The sequence below is a fragment of the Mastacembelus armatus genome, chromosome 6, assembly GCF_900324485.2.
Source record: "Mastacembelus armatus chromosome 6, fMasArm1.2, whole genome shotgun sequence".
NCBI classification, from domain to species: Eukaryota; Metazoa; Chordata; class Actinopteri; order Synbranchiformes; family Mastacembelidae; genus Mastacembelus; species Mastacembelus armatus.
The window spans coordinates 1,501,939-1,525,213 of NC_046638.1; the positions used below are offsets into that span (position 1 = coordinate 1,501,939).

At 41.5% G+C, this 23,275-nt stretch overlaps 1 protein-coding gene across 5 annotated transcripts; it reads right to left on the reverse strand.

Annotated features, from left to right (window-relative positions):
- Positions 1–2,453: 2,453 nt before the first annotated feature.
- aass (aminoadipate-semialdehyde synthase) lies at positions 2,454–21,969 on the reverse strand. 5 transcript variants are annotated; one of them, XM_026310931.1, is made up of 24 exons: positions 21,838–21,969; positions 19,432–19,662; positions 19,137–19,313; positions 18,521–18,605; positions 17,674–17,741; positions 17,363–17,509; positions 17,202–17,280; positions 16,856–16,983; positions 15,586–15,734; positions 15,157–15,279; positions 14,745–14,856; positions 14,468–14,527; positions 13,690–13,757; positions 10,099–10,220; positions 9,524–9,653; positions 8,719–8,829; positions 8,396–8,504; positions 7,498–7,638; positions 7,223–7,390; positions 6,699–6,794; positions 5,904–6,019; positions 4,648–4,736; positions 4,125–4,301; positions 2,454–3,580 (listed from the first exon to the last, which is right to left on the reverse strand). In XM_026310931.1, exons 2-24 carry the CDS (start codon positions 19,648–19,650, stop codon positions 3,462–3,464), a joined length of 2,793 nt encoding a protein of 930 aa, XP_026166716.1. In that variant the 5' UTR covers positions 19,651–19,662; positions 21,838–21,969; the 3' UTR covers positions 2,454–3,461. The 5 variants fall into 5 exon arrangements, with proteins under 5 accessions (XP_026166716.1, XP_026166714.1, XP_026166713.1 ...); XM_026310929.1 differs by having other exon boundaries at positions 19,432–19,695; XM_026310928.1 differs by having other exon boundaries at positions 19,432–19,692; positions 21,838–21,968.
- Positions 21,970–23,275: the final 1,306 nt, after the last annotated feature.

Genomic DNA, 23,275 nt, shown 5'->3' on the forward strand with positions numbered 1-23,275 from the left:
CAGGCAATAATAATAATTAGACATTTCAAGTTGCTGCCTTGGCCTCTGGAAACATGGGACTGGCCTTTTTCCAGTGATCTCGCTTCACACACTAAAGGATTAATCAGTTAAAGATATACTGCTCTAATTAATCAAATATTTTTAAAAAACACATTTCAGGTGCAACTCCGTAATGCAGGTTTCCACTTTATGCTAATCTTCTTTTAAATATGTACTTACTATTGCAAACAAATCTGCATTTGATCAAATTACCTCAGCTTCAGCTTCAAATGGTTTCAGCCTGTTTCAGTTCATCAGGAAGGTACAGCATTCACCATGAGCACCTGCATGAACACCTGCAATACACAAATTCAGAAGGAAGTGAACGTTTTATAGAATAAAACCAATCGTGGTTGATCAGACCTAAAAATGCCTTGAAAGTTAAAAACACAGTGTTGAGAAAGCTGATCCTAAAACAAACAAAAACAGAAGGCATTCTCACCTGTACAGGTACATAATCAGGACCGAGTGAGATTTGTTTTGTGAAGCTGGAAGCTCTCATTAAATAAATATGGTGGCTGTAATGTGAGCAAAGACTTCAAGTGTTTAACTGGAAAATTAAACTAATAAATGTAAAAAATGACTGACAATTTTAAGATTTGAAGAAGGGCATTTATAAACCTAAGTGAGTAGAAATAACAAATGCAAATTAATTTTGTGTTTAAATGAAAGAACAAAATAAGGAACCTAAACAAAAAATATTTTTTATTTATGACCATTTTTTTATTTTTATAAAGCAAAAACGTGCTTTCACAAAAAAACTTTACAAACGTGTATTTTAATTGTCAACTCAAACCTTAAATGACAAAAATTCTGTTTATGGGAATCAATATCAATATTTTCCATTTTCACGTTTTAGTTAAGGTGAACCTGATTTGGTAAAGCATGAATATCATATTATTCTGCTTTTCAGAGCCCTATATAGGAACATAACCACATCTCAGATATACACATGTGGATATACTTCTTAAAAAATATATCTTAGGCATAGCTTTTTTTAATATATCAATTTAAAGCATGTAAGAAACTGTTAACAAGGTGACACCACCGTGAACAAAATAAAATAAATATTTCTCAGGCAAAACATATTCACCAGCAAAAACAACTTATGTTCTTTAAAACCAATCAAAGTGTTGAGCTCTAAGCTCCACATGAGCTGAGAACAGCTAATGATAATGTTTGTCACCCAGATCATGAGTTAATCAATAATATTTCAGGTCCTAGTTATTTTAAAGACTGAAGTTTAAACAGCTATTGTCTATAAATTTACCTTCATGTCCTTAGAGACATGCTTGTATCAGGAAATCACTAATTTAAAGCTGTTTTTATTGCTCACTTTAAACACAAAAACACAGCCCACCACAGCCAGGATTCAGGATTTAGCTGCAACAATATTATAATTTACATAATAATAATAATTTTAAACGTTATATTCTCCGACTAGTAGAACAAACTAGATTTAGCTTAACAGCCTGACGAGACAAGCTAACGTTAGCATCAAACAGCTAATGTTCACGGATTGATGGGACGTGCTAACGCTAATTATTAGCGCAAGTGACATAGCCGTGTAAGACAAACTAATGTTTGCTTGACAAAGTGTCAGGACAAGATAACATTTGTGTTACAGACGAGACAAAATAATGTCAGCTGCCCAAACGTATATTAGCTTGATAGACTGACACGGGCGGTTTAGCTTTAACCGAATCCGCTAATGTTAGCTTCGCATGCTAACGGAGGGCGCTAATGTTAGCTTCGCATGCTAACGGAGGGCGCTAACGTTACAAACTTGACAAGACGCACTAACATTAGTCCTGAATCCTGCCGGTCGTGGATTTATTATTGAAACATATGATGTACTTACAAAGTTTAGCTTAGTTTCCACTAGTCCCCATCGCCGTCCGTGAGTTAGCTTTAGTTAACACAGCTAACGGCACTAAGCTAGTTACCCGCTCACCAACGTTGCTTGACTGAACACAACACGAGGCAATCAGCTCAATCGATTACCTAATCGATGATTCATGTAAACTGTACGCAAACCAGACATTAGCAGCTGACAGCTGTAGTGTTGTTCAGATTCGTTAAATGTGTAAAACTGTCATATTTAAGAAGGAGTCAGTCGTTTTGTCTCGACATAAAATAAAATGCAGTGTTGACAGTTTGCTTGGATGAACCTTGACCCTTGGCTGACACACAATCAGATATTTAGAAGGGATTATATCATATTATAGCATATGTTTCTGTGGGTAACATCAAATATCTCACAGGGATTTTTTAAGTTTGCTTTTTTTTTTCTAAGTAACAAAAATACAAAAAAACAGAAATGGCAGTCATTAGATACTAAACTCAGTTGTTTGAATTCTGAATCATACTTTTAATTCTAGCACTCTGAATTGTTTCTTTTCAAGGGCATTACAAACTCATTTTGTAGTATTATTATAATACACTTTAAGATGCTGAAATAGTCAGGTCATTTAGTTCAGTTCATATTGTATAAGCACCAGAAAACCATAAATTCTGACCAGCAAAATAACATTAACTCATCATCATGTGCAAACCAGCTGAAAATCATCATTAACAACTGTTCCTGGGCTCATTAGAGTTCAGTGTGAACATGAACTTCATAACCTGTTATTAAATCACGTGGCGGTAAAATGATTAAAATGATTTTGTGAAAACACTGAAGAGGGGTCAGTAGCTAAGGTGAGGTCTTTACAGTACTGATCTGGCTTTTTTCGACCTTTTAATACAGGAATCCCTTGATACAGGTACTGTATCAACTGAGAAAAAACAGTTAAAATATGTAAAGGTTCAACATATTTGTGGATTTCTAACCAAATGACACTTAAAAAAAAGACTAACAATAAAGGTTTGCAGATATATGATTGCACACAGGTTACAAAACATGCTTGACATACTCTCAAATCTGTGCAAGACCTGGTTTCTACAGTAAGTGTATGTATTTAATGCTTCAAAAATCTTGGTTCCTAAAATAGCACTTGATCTATTAAGCGTCTATACATCTTCACAGAAGAAGTTTCTATGAAACACTCGATGCCAGAGGAGAAACTCAGGATTGTGGATCTTAATCTCACTGGACATCACCACCAGATGCCTTTTTTGACCTAACACTAACAACTGCTCATCAAATAGGCGTAAAAATTTCTTTTGAACTCTGGGGATAAAAAACATCTGATCTTTGGAGGTTGTTTTCTCTATCAAACCTTTTTGACTTTCACATTTATTTTGGAAAATAAATTACTGTTACTATCACATTAGTAAGATTTATTTATCAGCCACGGGCAAGTGAAAGAAAATGTAAGATGATCTAAGTCAGTTGGTTCATAAAAAGACAAACAGCATGCAACTCGACTAGCGTGCAAATCTTCTACATTTTCTCTGAGTTTTTTGGCCATGACCTAGCCCTACTCCTGCAGGGTGCTCTTGGACATGAAGTGGAGTCCTTCCTCCTTCAGTCGGGCTAATGCCGGCCCATAGATTTCCTTTGCCATAGGGACCACCAGGCCCTTTGTACTGATTTCACCTGCAGAGAGAAAACGCAGACTGAGGGTGAGCTCTAATCTCACTATCATTATCTCACATCTTCAAAACTATATATGCTGCTCAGTGAAGGGTCTTTTCATTTTCTACGTTCAGACAGCCACTGGTTTCTGTTCGTTTTGCAGCAGGACGTCACATGTCAATAAAAGAACCATCTAATTTTGGCTTTACAGATGATCATACTAATTTATTTTAACAGACTGAAAAACAAACATTAGCTTCACAGAAGAAAAGACTAACGTTAGGTTCTAACCAGACTAACTATTATCTTCTTGTGCCAACAGGACAAACAAAAATTAGCTTCCCAGACTCATAAACTGTTGTTAGCATCACAACTTTATTTATTTATTCAATAATTTCTTTCTTTCTTTTAAAACCTTGTACCTGGCCAGAGGTACAAATTCCAAATATCAGCTTCAAAAGTTCAAATAATTTTTTTTTCAAAGTGCAGTAAATAAATAAGTCAGTTTAATAAGTGTTTTATTGTGTTTTTTTTATTGTTTTAATTTCAGAATTATATTACTGACCGTCAAGGACCATGCGAGCAGTAATGGCTGTTGGGTATCCTACAGTCTTAGCCATGGCAGAGAAGCCAGAGGGGTCACCATAGACCACCAGGCTGATGTGTTTGGTCTCCAGTTCACCGGTTGGGTGACGAAGACCCACATCGTTCCTCAAGATGATCATGTCCCGCTCGCCTTTATCTGACCATGAGAGAGGAGTCATGAGTAGTTAAATTTAAGACATCTTTAATGCTAAAGGCAATTATTATAAATAAAAACCCAAAGTGAGATAAAACGGACTAGAATTACTCTCCAGGTCCAACATTTATTCCCTTCCAGCTGTGTGTAATACAAAAGAACTCGTTTCAGCACACAGCAACCAACATCTGGAAAGAAAGATGTTTAAGCCCTTTGTAAACGAAATGAACAAATCTTTTAAGGATTTTTAAAAACAAAATCAATGCTTGGTAGAACTTTACGACGCTCCGATTCTATTTTCTTTGCATGTTCTTCAAATCAGTGGCAATAAAATTAGCTTGTGTCTCACCAAAGGCAAGTTTGACTTCCAGATGTTTTGTCAGAGCAGCCAGCACACTCTCAGCAGGAGGGACTGGTTCGTCGCTCAGCATCCCAAACCTGAACACACACACACAAAAAAAAAAAAAAAGGACTTTTTCCTCTCAATAAAATAACCTTCACAAAAGTGTATTAAAAGCTTTAAAAGAAAATTACTCTGCTTTAACACCTCAGCAGCACTGCGGCAGCAGCCCAAACATCCTTGGCTACATCTAAAGAGATGAGCAATTGCTTTTTGTCGCTGCTTTGCTGGTGAATTGAATAAATGAACAACAAGTCATTCAATTTCAGCTGCGAGCACCTTGGCTTTTTACCCTTTTAACAGCACAGCTTTACCGTGGGAGGAATTTACGTTTCAATGCCAGCACAGCCCTCTTTGCCTCACCGCCAGCGACAGCCGAACAATGATGGCACGGAGGCTTGGTCTGAAGAGACCCTTGGAAAAGTTGATTTAAAATGAAGAGTGTGCACGCTACACCACTTCAGGCGTACTCATTAGGGAAGGAAGCGAAAGGTGCTTGCAGCAGAGAAGCAGCCTCGACCTTGCTCTCAGCTCACCATCCACAGGACCAACTAACTTTCAAGAGCAGCCGACATCACATCTGTTCACGGCCGGGCAGCACAGACAAATGGACATCCAAAGCACTGGTTTAAAGGGGCATCACGCAGGATTTGGACTGGATATGTAGCACCAAGTGACTATTGTTCAATTGAAAATGTTTAAGAAGAACTGAATTTGACTTTTATCACTTTTAAAACTCACTTTCTGACATGAAGAGGAAAAAAAAGTATATTCTCCCCTACAAAGTTCAGGAATAAAAGATTCTGGCTTTGGGTCTCTGTCTCAGTGAGGAGAAAAGTATCATGTCATAGAAATACAGGATGTATTTTCATTAACGGCAAATAAAATCTGAAGCAACTTTAAAGCTTTAGCTGAGACTACATTTGTTTACTGGTGTTAGCTCTACCCCTTCATCTTGAATTAAAACCTATTATCTGCGTCTAATGTCCAGTTTCTTTAGGATAAACAGCTTCAGTCTGTTGTTCTGCATTACAAGATGAGGCAGCATGTCAAATGTAACTACTAGCTCAGTTTATGACTCTAGTGAAACTGATGTAAAACGTTCTCACAACCTTAAAGGATCCAGATCAAGAGGAGATGCAGAGGTCGTTGTTTGTATCGGGGAGGTTTAAATATTAACAACTCAACCATCTTTGGTCTCTCACCATCTCAGGGTGTCCATCCTGGTGTTGTCCAGTCCAAGGCGCTCGTAAACGGCTTCTTCGAAGGCATCATGGGACACGGCAGCAGACAATCCCATGTGCTGACAGAGGAACCCTTTCTGTAAACAGAACAGATAACAATAAATGTATTGTACCTTTTATTCTCTCTTCTTTGATCCTCTTCATCTCCTAGACTGGCTCTTTAAGATGCTCTTCAGTACCTGGCCCATCTTCTGGCTCCTCTTTATGCCCTTATCTGTCTTTCTAAGTTCCTCTTTATATCTCTGCCTCTTCTTAGCTCCTCTTTATCTCCTAGTCTCTCTACTTAAGTTCCTCTTTAGCCCCTTGTTTGTCTCCTAGCTCCGGTTCGTATCTTAGCTTTTTCTCTGCATCTCATCTCCAAACAAAAACAACTGTTTTTGAATGTCTTCGTGAAGTGTTAGGATTTGCTAATCATGCTTTGCTTTCTGACAAACACATCCTCAACATATACCTCCGTGTTCATATTTCTTCTCAAAAGAATAAAAAAGTCAGTGCAAACATTGTTCGCTGTAAACTCTCATCTCGGTCAGAAACCCTCAGCTCGCTGCAGCCTTGACAATAATAGACTCTTCAACAAATCCACTTCCTACATTCAGTCACTTGAAGTGGAAAAGTGCAAAAGAGCTCGATTTATAAAAGTGAATGACAGAACCAAGTGGGAGGCACTGCTCAGAGGCTGCCTTTCACCCGTGTGTCTGTGTGCTTTCATCACCCCTATGAAACGCCAACGGATGGATCCTCAGCAGAGGTTCTTACCCAGGAAACAGGAGATGAAGTGGGCTGCAGGATGGGACACGGCTCGCCGTTGATCAGACCCAGTTTGACAAACCCACTCATGGCCTTGGAGAAGCCCTGCGACACAGAACGAGAGCTCAGCTGAGTCACACCAAACACAAAAAAAGCCAAAGATACTGAGAAAAATCAGGTTCACGCAGGAACATATTTCCTGTTTCTGCTGTGCCTGTTTAGAGACAGCACACATACAGTGCACGTCAGCAAAGATCAAGTGAAATGGGAGGCACCTGAATTTAAACAATTGTAGCATCAGGCTGTAACGTAACAGTTTCTGAATGTGCTGTACGTGCAGAGCATCCGTCCAACCTGGACACCATGACGACTAAACTGTACGTTAATGTTTAGCTGAATATCCAACGCTACAATGGGCGTGACATTGGGACGCACCAAATGCAATGCATCCTGGGATTTTTCAACTTTGGGAGCTTTTGGGCATAGTTTTTTGAATGTGTGTGTGTGTGTGTGTGTGTGTGTGTGTGCTGTACCTGGAACCTCAGTGTTCCTCTGATCAGTGTGTGTGCAGTTTGGATGCCGTACATCTCGGCGTACTTGGTGCTGTCGCGGTTGGGAAATCCCTCCAGGTTGAACCCTGGAAACAGGTCCATCGGTACAGCAGAGTCCATGAGAGAGCCACCAGCTGGGATGCTCACCAACTGGAAACAACACACACACACATCCAGTTCCTTTCACCTCAATTCTGGCCACTGTGTTTATACCAAAGAAGAAAATATTGCAGATGAATCTCCTGAGGCCCACATACCTGGCCGTCTTTGAGGAAGACAGCGGGACTGATGGTGTTGAGGAGGACGCCTTGTGGACTCCAGCTGAACTTATAGCGAAGAGGATTGTCTGAACATTCAGGAGCAGGAAGCCCACCACAGAACGAGCTGTAGGACTCTACCTGAATGGCACATTTATTCACAGTGTCCATTTATTTTTCTGTCAGACAACTCCCTCATCACATTCACATATTCTTTAACCGTGCTCCAGAATTCTTCAGTAAGGCGAGCAGTGTTGCTGCTTAATTACCACATCGTGCCCTGTGTAAAAGTTTGGAAGCATGAGCATCAGTGCTTAATGGTTTGTCAAAGAACTGCAGCTCCAAATGTGCCAGGAACCAAAACACAGACTGATGACGAGGCAGGTTACTGATATGCTACATGTGATTCAGTGATGCTGCTGATCTGATGATTTCTGCTCAGTCACTAAACATTTTGGTTCGGTTAGAACCACCTGGACCTAAACCACTTTAGATCAACAGGTTTAAATGTTCATTTTCCAGTTGTACTTTGATTCAGAAATAAAACACAGAAATATCCAGGGCACACCAGGGATCATCTTCATTTATTTAACCTACGGAAATATTTTTTTTAAAAATTGCTTTGCAGCTTCTTCTGGGTCCCTCAGTACGTAATCACCAACAGGTGTGTGTTTTCTGCATGTTGTGTCTTGTTCTGGCTCGGCACCTCGCTGGACGGGAGAACGATCGGCAGTGCACAGGATTATTATGTTTAAAATCATCTCAGTTATTTTATGTCATGTTGTTTTGTTTTCAGGAGCTGATTAACATCTGGACAGAGACAACAGCGGATAACAAGCCTTTCCTGGTTAACTTGCTGTCCTGCTACATGAATGATGAAAAGTGTGTCCTGACTCACGGTGCAGCCGTCGGCTTTGGCCCGATCGATACACTCCATGGCCAGCATGTGGTCAATACCCGGGTCCAGTCCTGTCTCGTTCACTATGGTGATCCCCGCCTCCTCCGCACTGACACACACACACAACAACAACTACAAGTCTGAAGTCCATAAATAAATCACATTATATTATAAAAACCTATAATAGTGAATGTAAAAGTTTTCTTTTACTACTAGTACTACTAAAAGTACTACTAAATACTGCACAAACATTTGAATGAAAATGGCGATGAAATGCAAATAAATCCTGTTTTATGTTTGGTTGTTGTGTAAATGTTGATCACCTGCCCTGCAGCTCCTTCATGGCAGGACTCAGGTAACTGGCCGTCACCAGGTTTACCTTCATCTTGATGCAGTGTTTGGCAACGAGAGGGTGAAATGCGTACGGCAGCAGACTGGGGAGCAGAGGGAGGACATTCAGCACAGATCCCTGACTAATTTGTAATTTATAAGTGAAATGATTAAAGTGGAGTCAGTGCAGCCCATTATTCATCCATCCACTAAACACAACACCCCCATAGGGCTGCCAGGGAGGCTACCCACTTCAATATGACTGGAGACACATGAAGAAATAACAGCATTAATTAACTATTACAAAGAAATAACAAGGAGCCTTTCCAGGACTGATTAAATGACCAGGTGCATGTTTTCTTCAGCACTGACACTGTATTTTGAGGATCCTGAATTTTACAGCTAATTTCCTGGAAACTTTCCTCGTTATTTAGTAGAAAAAAAAGCTAAATAAACAAAGTGTTAATTGCTGCAGTTACTCATAATATTTGAGTTGTATATTCTGTAGTAGGTAAGTGAAAAAGTTTATACACTGACTTTAATATCCATCAGAATTTTCTATAAATAACAAAAAGTCTTAATTAAATGGAAAATAAAGTCTTATCTTTTTTAAAACAAACATTAACTTTGGTTGGTGGAAACAGCAGCGTAGCATAAAAACTAGAGTTTAATCAGAAGCCAAACAAAGTTGACACAGACAACGTGTGTGTGTGTGTGTGTGTGTGTGTGTGTGTGTGTGTGTGTGTGTGTGTGTGTGTGTGTGTGTGTGTGTGTGTGTGCGTGCAGTGTGTGCTCCACCTGATGACCAGGTCGTGATCTTTGACCAGAGAGTTGAGGTGTCCTTCCTGGCTGCTGACGTCCAGTGTGACCGGGATGGTGTTGGGATATTTGGCCGCCAGCTCCTCCGCCTGCCTCAGCAGCACAGATGCTGAACACGAACACAGAATTAAACAACAGGAAAACACAGTTATTGGAAAATCACATCTGTTCAGGTACAGCTGGATCTTAGGTCACTGTGGTGGATGACTGATGGAAAACTGCTGAGAGCACTGTTTCAAACACTTAACTTAGTTTCTCTCTGAAACTTGAGACTCAGATCACATTTAGGTGACAGTTCTTCCCAAGCCACATTGATGTCTTCAAGGTTGTAAATACAAAACACAGCTTATCTGCACTTACTCCCATAAAACTTTCTCAAGCGTCCATGTACAAATGCTGTGTAGTAGTAGAGTGATTTGTTCTTTCCTCGCCCCGAATACTTGATTTCATTAAACGAGACCTGAGACCGCAAAGTTCATCTGAGAGGAACTGATCCAGAAGAAGTTGTCGTGTCTCATGTTTGCAGATTTTCAAAGCTTGTCAGATTAACTCACCCACAGTGACTTGGGTCCTCTCATCCCGAGTCAAATACTCGACCACGGGCCCAGAAACGAATCCTGACCCCAGCAGCAGAACTCGCTTCATCCCAGCTTTCTTCATGATCTGAGCCTTCTCCCTGCAGGACGCGAGATGGACTTAGTTAGAACCAGACCATGGCAACACAGTTCCAGACCATGAAAAACACAGTTCCAGACCATGGAAACACAGTTCCAGACCATAAAAACACAGTTCCAGACCATGGAAACACAGTTGCAGACCATGAAAACACAGTTGCAGACCATGAAAACACAGTTGCAGACCATGAACACACAGTTGCAGACCATAAAAACACAGTTCCAGACCATGGAAACACAGTTCCAGACCATGGAAACACAGTTCCAGACCATGGAAACACAGTTCCAGACCATGAAAAACACAGTTCAAGACCATGGAAACACAGTTCCAGACCATGAAAACAGTTCCAGACCATGGAAACACAGTTCCAGACCATGGAAACACAGTTCCAGACCATGAAAACACAGTTCAAGACCATGAAAACACAGTTCCAGACCATGGAAACACAGTTCCAGACCATGGAAACACAGTTCCAGACCATGGAAACACAGTTCCAGACCATGGAAACACAGTTCCAGACCATGGAAACACAGTTCCAGACCATGGAAACACAGTTCCAGACCATGAAAACACAGTTCAAGACCATGAAAACACAGTTCAAGACCATGAAAACAGTTTTCCCCAGCTCCACTGCTGGGTCTGCGTTTCCATCCAACAGGCTGGAAATCTGTGTCGTTAAAGATGGAAGCACCACGAAGAAAATCTGGGTTTAATTTACAACAAATGACAAATAAAATGCTCCAGTTTCATTATTATCTATGTCACTTTTTATAACAAACTAATTCAGCCTTTCATATTTGATCATCATTAACTTCGAAACAGAAGAGTTTCTATCTGGTCAATCAAATCCTCTTTACTGGGGAGATGTGCTTCCATCTGTGGATGACTGGATGGGAACCAGACTCACCAGTGTTGCAGTAACAAGATTCAGCCACTACATTTTTTGACTCATTAAAAAAGTAATGAAAATAATATAGAGCTAGAGAGAGAAATAATTTAATGATTAAATGTTACAGAACAGGATGTTTGTAAAAAAGGAAGCAATCACTGCCACTTTCAATCTTAATATTCATTGTTTTTCCAGTTCTGAGTCGCCTTAGTGCAGCAGGAAGCGTTAGCTCAAAGCCTTAATTAAACTGAGAGGTCATCTCCAGACAAATGGCTTCAGTTAAAAAGTCTGTGATTTTGCATGTTGGATTATCTAAACACCATTACAACAATAACGCCATAATGGAGGCATCACCCCGAGTGGCCTATGGTATTAATATCCCAGCACCACCCGGGAGTCAGACCCCTGGACTCGTCAGCGTTGGCCTAATTGGATGCGACACCACGAGCGGCAGCGGGGCCGACTGGAGGTCCGAGCCTCCTCGTCTTAATTAAAAAAGAAAGAAAAGAGCCGTTCCCTCAGGAGGATTTCACCCTGAGTTTACATATCTTAAGGAGCCAAACTCAATCAAAAGGATTAAGATTTGGGGGCATAGCTTGTCTGGAAAAACGATACTGAGGATCAATTAGGAAGAAAACTCATCAAGTCTTAGAGGTGGCCTAAATATGAGTGAGCAGCCAAAAAAAACACCAAGGCTGGAGTCTGAAGAAGCTGAAATTGTTAATCATCTACAGAAAGGAACGTTACTGGAGGGTTACGATGTCCACGGCTCATTAAACTGTTTTCAGCAGCAGCGTTGACTCAAACTGCACATAAGCTGAGACGCTGCAAAATAAGCAAAATGTGCAATGGATGGACAGAAATTAATCAAAGCAGGTTTAGAAGACAGAACGACAGGAAGATGACGAGGATTAGAAATAATAAACATGTAGATAAATGAATTTTTAAACTGATTTTGGTTTGTTTTTTTTCTTAGAAATCTCTGGTTTTAAGTCAGATGATTGAATTCATGTCTGCATGTCCGGCATAGAGTGAGATTCAGCTTAGACCCAAAACGGGAAACAGGGACACTGCTAGCCTCCATTAGAAGTAAAATAAGTGGCATTAAGAGCCATCTAGGAAAAGGACCTGGACCATCAGGTGACTCAGTGATCATTAAATAGATTTAATATGTCCTGCATGAACCACACTCACAGAACATGCAGGGAGAAAACTAAAAAGCCAAGGTGCCATTAAGGTGTGCGTACTTACCTGTGTGGTGAGCAGCAGTCTGAGTAAACACATAACAGCTCAGACCTGCTAACGTTGTTTAACCCGCCTGTCTGATCACATGGTAAATCATTTCTGTTTTGGTTTGAGGCTGTAGGAACACGCCCTTTTATACACACACAGGTTGTTGCATAATATCTGGGAATGTCTGAAGGTGGGTTTGGCTCTCTTTTGGCAGGTAAGCATGCCTTGGATCTCTGTACTGGATTTGCACGAATGAATCCTCTCACCTTGCGAACGATTCCCAGTCTCTCAAAACTTCAAGTCAGAACCAGACAAAAAACGAGAAGCGTGAAGACGCTTTTTGTGTATAGTGAGAAGAAAAGATGTTTCTACCCCTCAACACCCAGGGGCAAACTCCAGGAGCTGAGGTCGAATAGCAGCTGTGGCTTATTAGCACACTAGCCATGCAAGGTGTTAATACAGGGGCAGGTTGGCACAGCAGGCACCAGTGGGCAGGGACAACCTGCAGGTGATGTTAGTCCAGATTTCAGCGCTGCTGGCTGAGGGATGCTAAAACATAAAAAAAATGCAAAGCTAAAAAAAAGATGAGTTCATATGGAAAAGATCAGCAACAGGACAAATGTGAGTGCGACTTTAAAGCTACTATTAAAGGTAAAGTCAGAGATTTTACCTCATTACACTCATTACAGCTCTGGGACCTGAAAGACACGAGGACGGACGGACTTTTTCGGCTGCACAGGTTGGTAAACTGTGTTATATTCCACTGAAAACCATTACGGTCAATGTGATGCTGTTCATTTATCTGTGGTAACATTATGTTGATCATTTACATAACCAGTGTCTCCATGGACATTCATCTACAGTGTCAGTTTGACTGTTCTGACACGTCCTAACCAACTGGAGGGATGAAATGTACATTACACTGAATGAAAGTAAATATTTCACAGCTGCAACAACCTGGACAGAAACCTAAGACTGAGTCCGACCTCCCCACGGGTATCGCCTCATGTTCACGAAGCCTGAGCGAGCTGGTCGATCTGCAGACGTGCTGATCAAAATATCAGCTGTTGCACCAGAATCGCTGACTTTACCTTTGTAATGAACAAATGCTGGAAAGTCAAATTAAAATGGGAGAAACAGCCTTTAAATGTTACCTGTGTCGTAATCTTTACACGTCATCATCTATAGGTTGGTTGCATTAACTCGTAAATTAATTTTTATGAATATTTCAAATGAGAGAATTAGCCGCAAACACACACACACACACACACACACACACACACACACACACACACGCTGGACACACAAAGCTGGACTTCATTTCTCAAACACAAACACAAAGTTTTACCTTCTTTCTCGAAGTTTTTCTATGTATTCAAACTTTGGGGTGAGTGCTCCGTTTGAGGTGATCACAGCCTTTAGAAACAAAAAAAATATGACATATGTAAAACAATCCCTCTCTAATAAATATAACTATATAGAGATGGATCTAACGGTGCATTGACTAAATGAATCTTTGGTGCTTACTGACCTTTGATCAAATCCAAATTCAGTCTAAAATCCACTCGTCTAATCCAAATCCTCATGAATCTTTAAGTTCAGATTTCACCATTTGTAAACAAGAACTGCAGTTTTTAGCAGCAGCGACTAAACGAATCAGCGTTAATTAAACTAGTCCAAAAACGCTGACAACACAGTGAGCAGCAGAAGATATTCCAAATACTACAGCTCCTAATTAGCTCCTAACTATGAGCTTCAGAGATGTTATAGAGTGATGTGTCTTTTCAGTAACAAATAATCTGTGGCAGAGTCCAGTCAGCAGCTGGGAGAGAACAGATTAACCACATTAACAACAAAAGAGGGTCTATGCATAATCCACAAGAGCTCCATGTTTCTGTGCTAATACTGAAGATATCACCTAAAAGATATGCTAAAAATATGACCTGCATCAGACACTCATGCATCTGACTAAAGAGTCAACTATACTGACATAAAAGAATAAATATAAATATCATCTGTTGCTCATTTTCCATCACATCGTGACATAAATGACCAAATCATGAATATTCATCTGTGATGTTGAACTGACAGAGATATTTCAGTCAGACAAACATTACAGTTCTTACGTCTCTGACTTGAGGGCTGAAGTCCTCTTCGTCCAGAGGCCTGGTGGCGTCAGAAGGCAGCTGAAAATGACACGAGAATTACCAAAGCACGCAGAAACCCACACAAAACCTGTCCGTCGGGGATTTGATCAGTTCACCAGGTGACACCTGCAGCAGAGCTCTCCCAACAGCAAACTCAACCGGGTCTAAACCAGACGCAGAAAGCAGCACAGAGCGAAGCAGAAACCAGATGAAAACACCGGCTGGTCCCACCTCCCCTGCAGCCCGCACGTCTTACCATCTCCCAGATGTAGGGGAAGAGTCGGTCGCCAAAGTACTCCGTGGCTTCGATGGGGAGCTGAGCGGGAAGGTTGTCAATGGAGCACATGAGGATCCCATTTCCCTCCACGCTGCCGAGACCACAGGCAAAATACTGTTCACTGCTTAGAAGCCCCACAGGCTAGGCAGGGTGGGTTTATTTGTAAAGCACGTTATCACAGAAAAACACAAGTCAAAGGGCTTTGGGCAATGTAGAAAATCTACAACATCAAATCATTCAAAACTACTGACATCAGTGACGAAGGAACATACTTTACTAATAAAGGAGGAGGGCTGCATTTTTTCAGCCTCTGCTAATGAACCAACCAAAGGTGAAAAATGGTCACAGCCTCACCTGTTCCTGAGTCATGGCCAGAAAAGTTCTACTCTACCTGTCATGGTCTATGTGCTGGTCGGCGTCGTACATGCAGAAAGGCTTATCGATGGTGGTGCACTCGTTCATGAACTCTATGGAGCCTCCGGCGTCAGCAGAGATGTCACAGATGGCCAGCAGCCTGCGCAGAGACAGAGCAGACATGCATGTGACCTTTGACCTCTGAGGAGATACAGCAGCTACCACTTTAATTCATCCACTGCAGCATTTCACTGATGATACTTTTGCAGTTTTACCTCGGTCAGACTGGGAGCACAGGATTACTGTATATTCCTGCCTGTAAACCTCAGAACTCTCTGTGGTCAGTTCTACATCCTCATCAATTTTTAGTTTTAGCTTGAGTTACACAAACAGAGGTGAGCAGATGTTGGTTCAAGTTGAAATGATACTATAGCGTTAAAATAAAAGGTGATATCCCAGCGCTCACTTGTGCGGCAGCCTTGGTGATCCCTCATTGGCTGCAGACAAGGTTCTGGGCGGTCGCCTCAGCTTCTGGGCATCCAGTCGTCTGAGGAGTCTGGGGGTGTTGGGATCCCAGTAAATACCATTGATCAGGCAGGTCGTGTACGGTGCCACCTGTGGTTCAAATGAGACATATAAGACAAGATAAAATAAAAACTACAACAGGCTGGTGTTTCTGTTTGTGCATTTGGGGGTTTTTCTGCAGCATATCATAAAACCCTGAGAGATTTCAGTGAAAACCACTAGTGAAGGAAGTTTGGATCATCAATCCTAAAATATGAGCCATAGAAGTTGGTCTACTCTGTTTCTAGCACAAAGGCTCAGGTCCAGGTCCAAATGACTCTCTGCACATGGCTGAGCTAATCCTGAAACTTATTCTGGACCCATTTTCTTCAAAATAATTTCTATACGTTGGGATCCTGTCATGGATCAAGTACAAGCTTCTGAACCAGCTGAGTTTAATTCAAAACCTCAACAGGCTCCAGTGAGTTTTGCTAAAAGAAACTGTGCACAGTCATTTACATGTTTGGCAGAGAAACTTCACATTCGGGCAAAACCAAAAATAGCTTTTTATTTAATTTTACTCATAGGTCAAAGTATCTAGTAACCAACTGCCAGACTTCTGTGTTTGGACAAACTGCCCTAAAACTTTGTATTTTATTTTACTTTTAAAACTTTTTAGGCATTTTACACTTTCCCTGAAGCGCAGACAAGAGAAATGAAGTGAGAGACAGGCAGGAGAAGAGTCAGCTACGTAAACACCTGGAACAACATCCTGACACTCACACTAATCCTGTCCGACCTGCCGACACTCTGTAAACCAACTTAAATCATGCAGGTCACCGTGCAGGAACATTTTGGCTGCAGGTCGAGCTGCAGTAACATGACAAACAGTCAGGTGTTTCAAAATTTGCATAAGTCCTCAGTTAATAAAGCTCTGAGGGTTTGTGGAGACTCTCTGTCACTGTGTGCGTCAAAGCTCAGATCAAACTGGACTTTTTGACAAACAGACGTGTGCATGTGTGAGAAATTTCTACTTTTCTTTTCTCCATTTCCACAGTCAACTTCCACATGAGGTTAAATAGGGTCACAGTTGCGTAACACCTGCCGTGTGTTTCGAAACCTGACAGCGGCCACGTGTTCAGGGCTGAAATAGAGATCGAGGCCTCTGAGTGAGTGACGGGAGCAGCTGGAGGAATGTGGGAACGGGGGGGGGGGTTAGTGAACAGACTCACGCTGGTCCTGAAGTGGGAGGTGTACAGCTCCGGATGGTTCTCGTACTCCATGGGGTCATAGATGCCGTCGCTCTTCCTCACCAGGTGATGGTGTCGGCTCAGAACGGTGGCGTACACTTTGGTCATGTCTGACGGGAAACGACAAGGTTAAACCATCATCTGCCTCACATTCACATCACCTGCTGTCTGATTACTGTAGTTAACACATACACATACTATAATACTTTCTGTATTAGTGAACAGAAATCACATAAATCACATTTTTAGCATAGAACAACCAACGTTGTGCTGCTGCTGAACAGTTTCCCACTGTCCGCCCACTTCCTGTGATCGGCATCAAACCTACCTCCTGTTTCCGAGACGTCCTTCAGCTCATGAGGCTCAACATATTCAACAGGAAGCTCATTGATTATGTCTTGGGCTCCCTGCAGAGAAGGGTAAAGTCACTCAAAGGACTACATTTCCCAAAATGCCTCACTGGAGCGTGTTGGGTTGTATGGTTTTTACCTTGGAGACGTTGCCGGTTCCGGTGAAACAAAAGGTAACGGGTCCAATGGATTTGGGCATGAGCCCCATGGAAATCTCATACCCACAATCCCTCACTGCCTGGACGGCCTGGCTGACGTTCCTGTAGTTATGAGTCATGCCGATGTGCTGGGAGCGGCAGGGAGACAGGAAGTGACATGAAGATGAAGCTGTTTTCATGTCTAAATATTTGACTCTTCACAGCTGACAGGATCAGGGCTAAACAACAATAAACGCTCTAAAATCAAACGTTTTCTTCTTGGATCAAATTTATGGAGCGTGACTTTTCGTACCATGAAGGGAGTGTGGTGACCAAGAGCCAGGAAGCGCAGCCCCAGTCCGTGCAAAATGTTGATCATTCCTACAAAAGACAGAAAAGGGGATTCAGCTATGAAAAAAATACCATAATCATCTTGAAATGTATTAACATGTTTGAAAAGTCTATGCAGAATATTATTAAAATATTAAAAAATACTACTGAATGGTACAGTTACTGTAACTTTATTTATGAAATGCTTTAAAAAAGAAAGTGTTCAAAACACATATTATAGAGAAATGTCAGATGTCAACGCTTTTTATTCTAAACAACATTAGTTGAATTTCTGAAAATAATTTTATAAAGCTCCAAAGAATAAAAATATAGAGAGCACTAAAACATTAGTACAAATGCATTATAGAAATAATATATTGTATACTATCAGAAAAATCTGATTAAAATCCCTGACTGATCTGAAAGTAGTAATAAAAAAAACTGCACTGGGCCATTTCTCTAAACAGCATCTATCAGACTCTCCTGTGTTTACACCTGCATTAACACAATAACAGGAAGTGCAGAGATTTATGGAACCATAAACCTGCTTGTCTTCAGGTTAGTGAGACGTTCGAACCACAGGCCTGATGTGTCTGGACACTTCCTGCTGAGAATCAGCTGAACGTTTCTTACAAACAGGTTGATCAGAGTGAGAAGAAAAACTGATCCTGATTCAGCAGCTGGTCACAGGTGTCACGTCTGTTGGTTGAGTCCATCTCTGATCTTTACTGTTGCACTAGTTTCACCACAGCTGCTGTCGTCACACACTTTCACTACACACTCAGCAGCTGAGGCAAACTGCAAAGCCTCAGAGGACCTTTCCATCTTACCTGCGACTCCGGCCCACTGACCAAACGCTACGATGCGGAAGCCGTTAGCATCCACCATCTTCTCATAGTCGATCAGACGAACTTCCTGAAAAGACAAAATAAACTTCATTTTATTCGATATTTGGGTCTCCCATGTTGTGTCTGTGTGTATTCAGCTTTACTTCAAATTCAAATTGGGCTCTGATTGTCTTATTTCCATATTCAGCTGCTGTTCTGTCTGTTCTCTCTGGGAATCAGCACAAAGAGAAGCATTTCACCCCATTGTCATGCAGGACATTTGCATAAACCTTTCTCTGCTCTCAGCTCACACTTGGCACGTCAGACACTAGCGGCTCCTCGTGTCACAGGTTTTCATTCAAGTCCTGCTGCTTCTTGACCCACAAGACATTTACATACTTTGAATCTGGCTCTTTAAATGTCATGCAAGTGAGAATCTGGTCTTTAAAACCAGAGTAGGGTAGATTTCACCTGGCAAGAGAAACTGAAACTAACACAAATGAATCTCAAATGAAAACACTGCCCTGTGTGCATTAGTAAACACTGATGTTTACATGACGAGTGTCCCATGCTGGGCTTAGGGTCACTGCAGGAGCTTACTGTTCTTCTGAGCTCTCACCTTCTTCAGCAGGTCTTCCAGAAGGCCCATGTTGGCTTCTTGAGCTTTGATTGTGTGGGAGAAAAAAGCGTACGTCTTCCTGGGAATGATCTTCTCCTCAGGCGGCCTCTTCACCCCGATTATCAGCGACGCCTCCGAAATGTCTTCCTGAATGACGGCCCCGGCCCTCATGTAGTACTGAAACCAAAACACGCGATGAATTACATGAAATACTTGAATTACTCCTACTGTACTGTGTTTTTACTACACATTTTTACTTGTGTGAACGCAGATAAGACTGAACTCGTCACCTCACCTTTTCGTGGATGGCTCTGCGGTTGGATGGTTGCACCAGGACCTTGACGCCGGCGTGGGTGAGCTCCTTGACGTGGCGTGGGGCCAGCGGCGCCCTCCTTTCCCAGGGGTTGATGTCTTCCCGGCGGATGGCCATGACAGCACTGTGGTGCTCATAGCGCCGCTGGCTTGAGACGCAGCTCTGCGCCCTTTTACCATGATGATGTAGGAGCCTAAACATGACTTCACCCCCCTGCTCGAGATACAAACATGCAGCCAGAGACTGCTGACCACAGCACATTTAAAATACATATCATAACTATGTGGCACAACCTTCTGCACAGACTTTATAGAATAATAAACGGAAATGTGAGTGTGTTTCTACAGACACACTTCGACAAAACAGCATGGGAAAACTGCACTAATGACTGTTTTAATTATCAGTAAAAAAAAATAAAATAAAATAAAAAAATGTTGTTGCAAAGTTACAATTTCTTTTAAAATGAGGGTCAATGTTTTTGACTAAGAAATGCAGCTAATTCTAGTAGCTTTGAAACGTGTCAGCCAGAGAACGCTTCTCATTTTTGGCTTAACAGAACGACTACATGACAAATATTTGTCTGTCAGTGAACCAGCTGGTTAACCTGTGCAGCACTGACAGTTACAGGCCAGAGGGTAATCAAGAAGTCAAAGGTCAAGTAAATTTTGCTGCTGGGAAAGAGCTGCTGACAAACAGGTGACACAAAAACTCTGTGATGAAACTGAACCAGCATGAACATTAGTAAACAGCACACACATCATAACTAACCAATGACATGGGAACTCAAATAGTTTTAACATTTGAACAAATCTGCTTGTTTGCTTTGTGGCGACGAGTTAGATGAGAAGGATGTGTTCAAATTCAGCTCATTTTAACTGGGACATACACTTTTTAGAGACAGTGGCACTGAGACAAAGACAGGAAGCAGAGCTGGAGGTAGCAGAGCTGAAGATGTTGAGGTTCTCTCTGGGAGTGACGAGGATGGATAGGATCAGGAATGAGGACATCAGAGGGACAGCTCATGTTAGATGGTTTGGAGAAAAAGCCAGGGAAGCCAGATTGAGATGGTTTGGACATGTTCAGAGGAGGGACAGTGAATACATTGGTAAAAGGATGCTGAGGTTAGAGCTGCCAGGAAGGAGGCCTAGAGGAAGACCAAAGAGGAGGTTCTTGGATGTAGTGAAGGAGGACATGAGGATAGTTGGTGTGGGTGAGGAGGATACAGAGGATAGGGTTAAATGGAGGCAGATGATTCACTGTGGAGACCCCTGAAGGGAGCAGCCCAAAGAAGAAGAAGAGGATACACTTTTGATTTAACAAGCTATGAGAATGTAGTCTAAGGCCACCACCTGCAATAACGTCCACACTCACATCATCCTGACTTTGCAAAAACACAGCACACAATCTGAACCCACTCTGACACAATGCACCAGCAGTCATTACATTAGCTTAGCTTAGCACAAAGACTGGAAACAAAGGGAAACTCCTAGCCTGACTCTGTTAAATGACCAAAGCTCCTTAATTTACATCTGGTTTGTTTAATTCACAGAAAAACCAACGCATAAATTCTTTTCTACATAATAAAGTGACAGAGAGAAATAAGAAAATATAGCAATATGTGTCCTAACAATAGTAAAATCAAACTAATGTAACATATTGCCAAAACTAAATTTAATAACATTTGCCTATTAATAATAACTGTGCAGCTAGATTTTAACCATAGCCATGACACAAAATATACATGCCAGCTTTAACACGTGGGATTTTGTACAGATTAGAACAAACAAACAAACAAAAACATATAATGCAGTAATTAGTGAGCTTTGCTGTTGCTGGCTAACTGTTTCCCTCTGTTTCCAGTCTTTGTGCTAAGCTAAGCTAAACAGCTGCACATATTAAGTGTATGGACATCACCTCATACAACTCAGAGCAAGAAAAGAAATAAATATTATTTCCCAAATTGTGCAAATGTTCCTCAAACTTTCTGTGATACCTCAGATTTATCCTGGTTGCCCTTCAGGTGTCCTGTTCCCAGAAAGTTCCCATCAACCTGACCTCAGTCAAATTTATCACAAATATTCCAACAAAACCGTAAATCACGATTTCACAGCATTGTATACAGTGAATACTTAGTACTACATATGTACTGCATGTAGGGTTAATATACTACTGTATTATCAATCCGACGAGTAGAATAAGTCACTGTGAACTGAAGTAACAGTCACTATAAAATCTATATCAATCCCTCAATACTCAGATTTAAAAATTGGAAAAATGTCAAAGGAGTTCCGTGTTGATTTTACCGGAAGCAGATTAGTACAGTTACAATTACGGTATCGATACCGAGTAAGGGACAGAAGGTTATCAATACAGATCAATAAAACCCACCTTTCCGACTGCGTGTCTGTGAACCAATACCGAACTAATGTGGCGACGTTTCACGGGCAACCCGCACGGCCACGCAGAGGAGAATCGCGCTAACCTGCTTCCGGTCAACTTCAAAATAAGACTCCAGTTTCAAAGCTTTCTACTTTTTACTGCCAAACTTTTTAGTCAAACCTTGTACTTTTTCCTGCCCTAAGTTTATCTGATATACTTCAAATTAGAAGTATATAAGGTAGTTAACGTCAGCTACCCAGCGGTATATAAAGTACTTCAAATTAGAAGTATATAAGGTAGTTAACATCAGCTACCCAGCAGTACATAAAGTACTTCAAATTAGAAGTATATAAGGTAGTTAACATCAGCTCCAACATTAAAGTGATCAACACAATAATCATCAATAATTAGAATCCAATAATATCAGATCCATTCATGGGAAATGGGCCATTCTGCACAATGAGTACTTTTACTTTGGATACTTCAAGTACATTTGGATGATGGTACTTTTGGACTGGACTTGGTTCATTCTAATGCTGAAGCTGGTAAAAGAAAAGATCATTACAATGACATTATATAGTGTTTCATTCAACAGTGCACGGACATTTAAAGAAAGTCCATTATAAAGTTATTTACAATTTGCTGTGCCATTTAGTTATATGTAGTTTTCCTAATTATAAATCATTTTGAGTTTTATTTTGAGGAGGCAGTCTCAGCTTTCCCGGTGTGTCTGCAGGCAGCTTGTTTTTCCAGATTAAAAAAAAGGTGGAAGTTACAAGACAAGGGTGAGTTTGTTATTTCTAACAGCGTACCCCGTAGGCGCTTCAATGATGCATAAAAGTGCATGTGACGAGCAAAATCTAACAAGTGCACATCGACACCTGGTTGTGCTTGAACTCAGAAAAATGAAGTGAAGTATATTTTGATTGATTTCTGTAGCGCGGGTGGACCTACCCTAATATGACCGCCCGTCAGAGTCGGCGCAGGTGTTAAAAGCCGAGCTCACACCTGGTGAGGAGGCCTGGCTGTGAGTTCTGCAGATCTACAGCAAAGCTGGAGCCGCGTCTGACGCTGTTTGCGGCGGCGCAGAGCGTTTAGAAATCTGCCCTGTGCGGAAGCGTCTCCACCAATCAGCTTCCAGAGCCGAGGAGACGCCCCTGACGACCAGACCTGGACGAGAGGATCCGGAAAGGTGGTGCGACTTTTTCTGGAGCTTATCCCGACCGGTCGTGGCGACTGCTGCTTCATCTGACACCCAGTTCACCCCCACCCGGCCCAGGCTGCCGTCACCCCCCGCTGCGCCGGTCGCGCTGTGATGACGCACAATTAACACATACACTATAACCACATGATTGAAAACCTATTTAATCGGATTTCATTTTATTTTGATGGTTAGTTCCCTTGTCATTTTGTTTTTCTCTTCATACACTGTAAAACATGGCACAGG